Source organism: Onychostoma macrolepis, chromosome 05 (assembly GCF_012432095.1).
Source record: "Onychostoma macrolepis isolate SWU-2019 chromosome 05, ASM1243209v1, whole genome shotgun sequence".
Lineage (NCBI taxonomy): Eukaryota > Metazoa > Chordata > Actinopteri > Cypriniformes > Cyprinidae > Onychostoma > Onychostoma macrolepis.
This window is the reverse complement of record NC_081159.1, coordinates 35,585,049-35,595,634: the sequence shown is the minus strand read 5'-3', so window position 1 is coordinate 35,595,634 and position 10,586 is coordinate 35,585,049. Positions and strand designations below refer to the sequence as shown.

At 39.2% G+C, this 10,586-nt stretch overlaps 1 protein-coding gene across 4 annotated transcripts in view; it reads right to left on the bottom strand.

Annotated features, from left to right (window-relative positions):
- Positions 1-854: 854 nt before the first annotated feature.
- Positions 855-10,586, bottom strand: part of znf618 (zinc finger protein 618) — a 68,762-nt gene continuing 59,030 nt past the window's right edge. For 3 of the 4 annotated variants that reach the window (XM_058775467.1, XM_058775469.1, XM_058775468.1), the window contains exons 10-13: positions 8,414-8,458; positions 8,021-8,098; positions 6,911-7,033; positions 855-6,476 (exon numbers count right to left, since the gene is read on the bottom strand). In XM_058775467.1, the coding sequence (XP_058631450.1) occupies positions 4,945-6,476; positions 6,911-7,033; positions 8,021-8,098; positions 8,414-8,458 (1,778 nt within the window). In that variant the 3' untranslated portion in view covers positions 855-4,944. The remainder of the gene's footprint in view (positions 6,477-6,910; positions 7,034-8,020; positions 8,099-8,413; positions 8,459-10,586) is intronic. The other variant, XM_058775470.1, reaches the window with a different exon arrangement.

Sequence of the window (10,586 nt, the reverse complement as noted above, 5' to 3'; positions counted from 1 at the left end):
GATTAGTTGATGGCAATTTAATCCTGCTCCAGTTACTGGCAGCTGATATACTAATTAATCATAATTAATTGTAATTATTTATACACATTTCCCTTTTGAGCTGATTTGCTACAATGATAATAAAATAAAGAATAAATATAACTAAACCAATATAACTAAAATAAGTAGAAAATAAAACCTAATTTTCACTGTCAAACACACAGTTTGAAGGCTTATACTGCCACAGTGATCGGTGAATCTAATTGCTCGAATGTAAAAGCTCAAGATGGCCAGCACTGTTATAGACCCATATACAGTATGCTTGAACCCGAGTCAGATACTGAGGCTGAGGAAAATGAAGCAATGCAACGATTTCAACAGTCTGATTCAGCGTGGTAATTGTGCTTGCAAAAATCTATTATCTGTACATTTTCCTAAAGGTATACTTACTGAACCAGGACACAGTTGCTGCCTGGAAACAGTGTATATAGGATTTGATTAGCAGAACTCTAACAATGATACACTTGGGGTCTTAATAGCGTTAAGTGTTGGACAGACATGAGTTGTTAAACACACACCTCCTTAATTTTAATATGCATGTTAAGGGGCACGTAGAGGAAAATGTTGTGACATCACAACAGGGGCATTCTTGAAACAAAAACTCATTTTAAAACTCAGGAGTTTGCATCGAAGTATGAAACTAGAAGTATGGTAGAATAAATTCTTACATGTGTAAATAAAGACATTTTGAGTTTTGATTTCATGACCCCTTTAAAGTGCACTTGTTGTCAGAACGTTTAGCGTAAATGCACGACTTGCACCATATTACAATTCTCTTTAAAAAAAAAAAACAACTCCCGTTAATTTCAGTTACTGTAACATGAGCAGTGCAATATAAAGAGTGATTATCCAAAATAAATAAACCTTTTTTTTTTGCTTGTTTGAGGATATTTTATTCACACAGCACATACTACAGGAGTAGATAGATTCTTAGAACAGCGCAGTGTACTACTGACAGTCGATAAGGAGAGAAAAACTCTATCAGTCATGTTTAGAAAAATAGTGTTGTTAAAAAAGTATAAATTAGACCTACAGCTGAAACAACTTAATACACAAAATCAGAAAAATGCCTGTCAAAGACAAATGTAGGCTGGACTATAATGGGGGGGACCCTCTCAAACAAACAGAATGAACGATATTACTAATTGTTGTACATCCATAAATAGTTGTGATTAAAACAGTGTTTTATACTTTCAGAGATTAGCATTTGTCAAAAACTTGCCTGCTGCTGAAGAGCATTTTACATTTGACCAGCTTTCATGTTTCCCCAAAAATGTACACATTCGTCCAGGGAAAAGGAGAAAAAAAAAAAAGAAAGAAAAAAAAAACCTTCATGAAGTCTGACATATTCATAGACTGAGTTTATCAAAATAGCTGAAATGCTTGAATAGAAAACAGAGGTAAGATGTTTTGAGACTCTTTGCAAAGACAGATTTCTGAGACACTTCTGCCCTCTTGTGGTTACACAAAGACTACAATATTCAACAGCAGCTGTTTCTGGGCCAGGTTTATCAAAATATTTTTTTTTTTACATATGAACATTTCTGCACATGCTAGCCAGTATCATCATCTGTATTTTGGGGTATGGGAGATACCAAGTCCAAACAACATGCATCCCTGCTCCTCTTCTTTTCAGCAGATAAATTTTGTATGAACTAAGCTCTTAAGCAATTCAGGCGAATGGCTGCGTTCACACAATGGCCACATACACGCTGGAGCTAAATACGGTTGTTACTCCTCTACTGGGTGCTTATTTGCGTTCAGAAATATCTGAACTCTTTCCCACCTCTTACTTGGGAATACAATGACTGGAATGGCGTTTAAAGTTGGGCATTAGTATTCAACCACAATCTTAAAAAAAAAAAAGTTGAAAGATGGCGGTGACTTACAAGCAGAGGGCAACATGTTTACAACCACATTCATACATAAAAAGATGTAGCCTATATTACACAAATGTATAACATATATTTTTTTTTTTTACTTCTGGTTTGTTTTTATAGCTAACCCAAGCATTAGGTGTTCTTTGCTTTTGTTCATAATTGATGTGGGAACATGAAATGCTCACGTTGAGTCATGGCGCCATCTTGTGGTATAAGGCTACATTACATGTGACAGTGCGATTGACCTGAAAGCATTGAGGTTGGAAGCGGGAAATTTCAGTTTCCCGCCTTTGAATTCATCTGGAACGAGGCATTAATCCACTCTACAACCGACTTAATTCGTAAACATTTTCAGGTAGTGACAACAACATTAACACTGAATTCAAAAAGTAAGTCCAAAAGGAAGTGAACGAAACTGCTTGTTGATGACTCACTTTAACAAGTCTCTCACATTAAAAAATGAAACAAAAACAAATACTGTTTGTTGTTCATGTTTTTAGTGACCTTACTGGGAAGTTCAAAAGCACAAAGGAGGATATAATAAGCAGAAAAGGCAACACTGCAAAGAGCGTGCTGTTGAAAAGCGAGCAGCTTCACAAGAGTACACCAAGCGCCTCTGTCAAAGGTGGTTTAGGTAAAATTGCACGACACAATGAGTCTTTGGTCGCTAATCTTTGGTCAAACATAACGGACACCAAATAGGTTAAACTGTTGTTCACAGCTGTGAAACATCTAAACGATTGTTCGCTATAGTTTTATCATAGCAAAACAAAAATTATGTGGTGTGTACGTCAGTGTTTGGGATTAACAACCGTATTTACCAGCAGCTGTGATTCTCAAATTGTCTTGCACCTACAACAGCATAGGAGTGCCTACAATGTCTATACAGGTAACCAAAGTCAGTCCCCTTAGTAGAGCAAATAATGCCTGTAACCATAGGAACAGATGATGATAGTCAATAGACTATAAAAGACTTTAAGGATTTCAAATTTATTAGGAACTGTTCATATATGTGGTCAAAAACTGTTCTCTACTGTTTTTCCACCTTGTAAGCCTATTTCCTAAATATGTGAGGGTTTTGTGTCACTCTCTCTTTCACTACACGATACCATCATTTTACATAACCTGAGAGAGGTCGACAGCCCAAAGCGCACACCTCATGCTTACCCATTTCAATGATGTGATAGACTACTTCACTGCCATTTTATTCCTATAGCATATTAACTGAACCCTCAAAATTTGGTTTTGACTTAAGTCAATCACTATTGTTACAGAATGCTGTTGTCATTCTTTTATCAGGAGATCTGCACATGAACAAAACCTTATTTAGCACTCAAAATAGGATTGACAACAGTATTTCTGCTGTTGTGTGAACATCGACTATGCGTTTGTAGATCTCTGCCACTTTATTAAAGATTTAAAAAAAAAAAAAAAAAACTCTTATATTGTCTGCATGCATATCTGTATAATCACACAAAGATGTTCAAGGCATTACAAGACAAACTATATAATACTAAATCACATCTTTCCTTGGAAAAACTACTGCAAAATACTCTTGAAGATCATTTATTTTATTATGGAAGTGAAAATTGTTACTTCTGTTTGTTGACTAGAACAATTTTGAAATGAACAGTTGTTCAAAGGCAGTGGAAATTTATGAGGGCGGAACCGTTATGAGGAAGCATGAGTATTATGAGATAAAACTACAAATCTTTCCGGAAATGGCAATTATTCACAATGAGAAACTACTTTTAAAATATACTTTGGTCCTAATCTAGGCAATGATTTTTTTCTAGTTAATTGTTATCACTAATCTAATTACCTGCTGTAGATAAATGAGGAAAATAATGATAAGAGAAATCCAGTGCATAAATAATGAAATATTAGTTTAGCTTTATCCTCTTAAAATGCATTCAAACAATAATGCAGTTAGCTGCCTCTGTTCAAGGAGGTTTGTACCGAGACAGTGAGAGACAGACAGTTTCTGTATTTCATAGCCCTATTCCCACTTTTTCAGAAACAAGATCTGAATTAAAAAATGTTTAAAAAAAAATCAGATCCACTGGACTGGAACATCAGATCATTCCTATATACTTCCATAACCCAATTTTATTGGGGATCCAATCATGGGGTTTAAGTGGCTGTTTCAGGTATTGCAGATTGTATTGTAGAAGGAAACAATCCCAGTGAGCTGTAATGGAAAAAAAGGCTGCTACAAAGGTGCAAGGCATCAAAGTCAGCTTGACAGTATAACTTCTGCTACGGAACATTTATTGCAACATTATTGTGAGAACTGACAAAAAAAAATAAAAATAAAAATAAATAATTGCAAAATCATTTATCTATGTGACCCAAGTATAAATTTGAGTTCTGCTGGCCTTAAACTCCTGAGGCTGAACAAGAGCTTAACACACTCAAACCGGTTAACTGAGATTACTGATTCAGGGCCTGACTTACACCTCTACAAGCTTGATCTGCCCTCTGATAAACTGCTAAAGAGAGGTATCGTTCGGATGTCACAGCAAAGAGTGTTTGTGGTTTCATAAAGGCGTAATTGCAAAGAAATGGCTTTTTCTAAGTATCCCGTTTTTTCCTTCTCTAGATGGAAAGTATGTTGTGTATGATTTCAATAATCCATTGACTAAATTTCAGATGGATTCCACAGAAAGAAATGAGAGATGGATGAACCACATACTGATAAAAACACATCACAATTTTAAGCAATAGTTTAACCGAAACATCGAAAACACAAGTTCACGTCCGTGTCCTCGCGCAGACTGTATTTCCATCACGTTGCTTCTGTTGCCACTGCCAATGCCAAGCTACTGTATGGTCTGACGGGGTGTTTGTGAATTAGTTGTCAATGTACCTTTCCTTGGTAAATTACTATCATGTGCCTCATTGATAGACACTTACGGTAAAACAGGATTTTTGGAAGGGTTAGAGAAGTGACCGGTACATCTGGTTCAAAAAGTCTCCATTTCAAACAGTCTATGGTGCCATTAGCTGAAAGCCCTGAGCCATCTCAAGCAAAATTACTCTTGAGGAAGACCAGCTTGTTCATCTCCTCCGCAGTGACCTGCTGCTTTCTCTTCATGGCTAAGGTCTGCTCGCAGATGTTCACGCACTCTCCATGCACAGCTACAGCCGGTACAGCCAGCAACCACAGCGCTAACCGCGATAGCCTGGGGTATCTGTCCATGACCGAACTCCAGTACTGCAACAGGTCACCTGTGCCATTGAAGAGTGGTTCGCCGAGGTACTGGAACAACTCTTTTCGTACCTGTGGCTCTTCAGCATCGCACGATGGCCTTTCCAATCCACAGTCCAGACGGCCACGCTTTGGTGCTGACGGACCTTCACTATCCCGCTCGTCCACAGACATACCCCCAGAACCACCGCTTCCTGATTCCCTCATATTAGCAGCCATGTCACACACCCTTGAGATAATGTCCTCATGCTGGTACGCAGGGACTGGCCGCAGCTTCAGCTGTGGATCCAGGATCATTGCGACTTGATGGACACGTTCCACTTTGAAGTTCTCCTTCAGGGCTTCCAGGAAGTAGTGGCAGAGCTTACTGCCAGCACCCGCTTCACCGGCTTTGGAGGTGAAAAGTTTTTCGAGACGGAGGTAGACGGGAAGGACGTGTTGGAGTGTGGGGCAGCGTTCCACACTCAGCTCCTGTGCTGCCTGTCTTAGTGGCGCAAGCAAACATGCAAGCGTACCAAGCAGGTGCTTGTTCAGGCCTTGCAAGAGCGGTACGGTGCTCTTCGAACGGCCGTACGCTTCACAGGTGGCCTCGAAGTTCTCGTGTACCTTGAGCAAGGCCTCTGCAACTGCATCCCAGCAGGGCGGAGCGGCAGGCTCTTCTGCAGCTTTCCCTTCTTGACTGAAGCTGGTCGTTCCAGCAATGTCGCGACATGTAGCCAGAAGCTCTCCTAGTTCATGGAGCCCTCGTGCTTGCAGGCTGCGGCGACCAAGAACGGCCTGAACCGTGGCTGTTAGAGAGCAACCTGCGCAACGAAGGCCAATTCCAGTGCGACCGCAAAAGGCTACCGAAGACAAGCGTGGCTCTGTCACATAGACTGTGCGGATTTCTGACATGACAAACTCCGACAGAACGTTCTGGACCCAGTGGTGTATCTGCTCAGGACTCTCCCTTAACGAGGCCTCTTTGAGTCCCAGGACGTAGCGCCGGAGTCGCACACCCTCTACTTGATATGCTGTCAGCAAATAGCAGGAGTCTGGTCCTATAGTCTGGGAATGGCAGGTCACTGCAATGCCCAAGGATGAGTTGGAACCCAGGGCGCAGGTGACTTTCACTTTGACCTGATTGTACATACGGGGGAGCTGTTTTAATGCCAGTGAGCTCATATCTCCCAGGGCTTCACGAATGGAGTAGGCCCCATTACGTGAACCTGTGTCCACCAGGGTCTGCGCAAGCTTCAGGAAGTCTTTGCTGCTGAGGACGCCAAGAAGGCCAAGGTCTACGCACATTACTCTCAGTAAACGTTCAGCCACTTGTTGTCTCTCCTTTTCTGGAAGTAATCTGTTCTCTGCAAAAGCAGAATGAGACAAATTAATTAGGCTAAGTTCTCTCTACAAGTTAACTGACTCTTACAAAACATCCATATGCAACAGCAACAGCTGCAACCCATCATATCAAAACCAAAAATGCAGTTAAAAATTGCTGGGGCACATACAATAGTGACACTAACTTCTTAGAGAGGACACATATGGCAAGTTTGACAAAGAAAATCGGCAAGAACACCCACATTAATTTACTTTGTAACAAATGTTAACTTTAACAGGAACTGAAAATTTACTGAAAATTGAGCAACCATAACCAAGTTACTAACGACAGCAGTCAAGAAAGATAGTAACTGGTTAGCTTTACTTTGCTGGCCCAAGCAAATAATAAACTTGAAGTGTGTTGTGAAATGAAATGAATTTGAATAGATTCTGGTAGTGCTTGTAAGAAAGAACTCACGAAAAGACGGTATGTGGTTCCTCTGTTGTGCCGGCTGAGGAGATTTCCACATCTGCTCCTGTGTGGCCACAGGCGCTTGGCAAGGCTTCGGAGACTCATCTTTAACATGGTTCTCATTATCAGCTAAAGGGGGATTAAAACAGAAGGAAGAAAGAACGCATTATGTACTCATTCTTGGGGAAAGCGTTGGTATTAATTGAAAAACAACAAGATAAACACACCGAGGGGTGAAAACAAATGAAAATGATCAAGGTACATGCAGAATGAACAATTTTCAGATTTTCTGAGTTGATTTTGACAGAAAATCTGTGGAAATTGGCCTGCGCATTCTAATATTACCCACTATATATATATATATATATATGAGTTCCCAATTATCAATAATTTTCCATTTGTTTTTGTGTGGAGTTCATTTTAAAGAAACTGAACATGTAAATTTCAATCCTGTTAAAATGGCAGCGCACCGCTGCAGACGGGATGAGCAGAAGAATTGAATAAAGCCGTTAATTTTGTTTTCTTTGCATACAAGAAGTATTCACGTAGCTTCGTAAAATTACGTTTTTTTATTACAACTATTTTACCAATAGCTACGTTTCTGGACCTGAGAACATTGCAGTTGTGTTGCTGTCTATGGAGGGTCTGAGAGCTCTCGGATTTAATCAAAAATATCTTAATTTGTGTTCCGAAGGTGAACAAAGACCATACGGGTTTGGAACGACATGAGGGTGAGTAATTAATGACAGAATTTTAATTTTTGGGGGAAATAGCCATTTAAACAAACGGGTATGTTGGGAGTGGGGGAACTTGAACAAATAAATGACAATAAATGGCAATATGATTCTGTGGAGTTTTTATGGAATTGTGCAGGTGCAGATTCCATGCACGAGTAAAGATGTTAAGTTTACTGATCAGACAGAGCAAAAAGCACATGATTAAAACAAACTCAATTTATTATGCAGTGCTCACATAATGCAGTCTGTAAAAATGTGCCCTTTGCATAAAACAGTTACCCAAGTGGTGATGCAAAGAAATAATGTAAACAAAACAGAGTGAGTCCAAATTTGGATGAGCTCACAGCTGAAAATGTTTTCATTTTCTGGGCTCACTCACCAGCATGGGACTGCATGTGCTCCAGGAGGTTGTTGTAGAACTGGAACTGAATTCCACAGGCTCCACACGTGTAGGTTTCTGGAACACAACGTCCAGTTTCTCTCAGAACACAGCAATGTTCTCATAACAGAGCGTAACCGGCTAGCCTCACATAAGAGCACTACATACAGCTAACAAATTTAGGTCAGCGTCAGGCATTCAGGCAAAAGGTTTTTACTTAAAGGTTTTAACAAACCTGCTAGGTTTGAAAGCCATGCAAATGGCACAAAAATGGGCACGAGTGAAGTCAGTCATGATTTACAAAAATAAATAAAAACATGGACTATATGGAACATGAGAAGAGTGATATCAAGTGAAAATGAAAAAAGAAAACCGGATTTCCAAAGTACATACTCTGAGGGCTGGGACGGGAAGAAAAGGTCCGGCTGTTTGGAGTATCTGAAAGACAAAAATCCATGTTATTTTTAACCATGAGTACACTTGCGTGCAAAGTGTAACACTTTATAAGAAAGGTTTGAAAATTAATACAAAGGCCCCAAAATGACATATTATTGGGAAAAAAACAGTGACAACTGATATTTATATGCATTATGTAAATAGTCTGATGTAAGTTGACCCTATTGATTCACATTACAAACTATCAAAATTTTATATTTTTGACTATACATATCAGCATCTGCACCGCATTTTATTTTTATGCTGAGGTGTTTTTAATGGGGTATGAGCTCTATATTCTCACTATATTATACTATATGAGCCATAAAAGCCTGATGTATCAAATATGATACTCAAAAACATATCCAAACTTTTTTTTATTTTGTTTAAATGTTCAAAAAACTTTTTCTGATTATTTCTTCATTTGTCAGCCTTCACAGGGTTAAAAATGTCTGAATGTTTTGCAACGCATATAAAATAAAAGCAAGCGGCATCTGCAAACAAAGTGATGGTAGCCTGACCCTTGTCGTCCCTTCTACAGAAAAGTGGGAAGTTATAATGATCTGATTTGATGTTATGCGTGTATGCATGTTATTTTAAATCTTCTATTTGCGAGTGGAACAAGACGAAGGGCAGAAGTGTAAAGAGTGCCAGAAAACCACACGAGTAAAAGTACAGATACCGTACAGTGAAAACTACTCCACTACACGTTACAAGTCACCAATTCCAAAACAACTTGAGTAAAAGTCTGAGTATCTGATTTTAACAGTACTTTATGTATACTAAATATAGGCTCAAAGATGCACTAGTCAAAGAGACATGCCAGTGAAAAACTGTAACGTTGTGGAGAAGCTGGGGAAAACAGGCAGAAGCAAGGATCTGTGTGCAGGTATTTAATGGAAAAAACTAAAATAAACAATAAGCCAAAAACCACAGGGAACAAAGAACAGAATGATGGGCAAACAGACAACCATTACATTCAACAACTCACAGAGAACTAAAAAAACAACACTGGGGCCATATATACCCACACCAGGGGGATGTTTCACAAAACAAGTTTAACAAACAAGCCAGGCTTATTTCAGTTAGTCTGACTTATTTTGAACCAAACAAACTGACAATAAGTCAGACTATCCTTCAAAAAGGTCTCTTCAGTATAACAGATAGATAAAATAATGTTAAGTACAATTAAAAAGTCAAAGTCTTCTTGCACTGGATGTGCTGGTTTTGACCTCATTGCCAGCCGCAGTCATGTTCTCTTCTCATATATAAAACACCTGTGATGCACAAGTACTTGCTAAGTAGGGTGACCATACAAGCCATTTTTAAGGGACGCGTCCTCGTCCTTGTCCAGGATTTCTATATTGCCTAAAATATCCAGGTTTTGGCTGTTTGTTGTATGACATTCACGAGAGCTACAGAGAGCACAGCAGATGGCTCCTTATGTTTTTGAATCGCTCTCGCTGTACTTTGGTGTCATACAACGATCGGTGGGCAGCGACACTTTAAGTCGAACGAACAAACAAACATTTGCATCGCTTTTATCATTCTCACCTTCTCATGTGCCACGATTGGTCGATTATGTACAATACCTGCATGTTATTAGTCAAACTACTTTGGATGTTTTCGGCAATATAAAAATCCTGACCAGGACGTGTCCCGTATAAATGGCACATACGGCCACCCTATTGCTAAGGAACTCACGTTCACGTAAAGTAGCCTTGTTGACAAGTTTGGGTGAGTAAGGGTAACTGCTGCAGAAAAAGCTAGGTGCCATGCAAAATGTAATGTGTAACTGGAACACTCATTGTAAATGTAGTGGAGTAAAGAGTACAGATACTTATTCAAAAATGTAGTGAAGTAGAGAGTAGAAGCTGCTAATATATTTGATACTCAGTAAAATTACAAAGTATCCAAAAAGATACTCAAGTACAGTAATTAGTTACATTTACTCAAATACTTTACACCTCTGACGAAGGGGAAGGATATTAAGTGAGAACAGGCTCTCATTTTTGTGAGATATGCAGTATGTAGGTGTAAATGGTCGTGTACGAGTAGTGTAGCATTATTATTATGATTATCTGCTCTAGTGTACTGATGTGGTCTGTGTGTTAAAATTCACTGCTGCAGT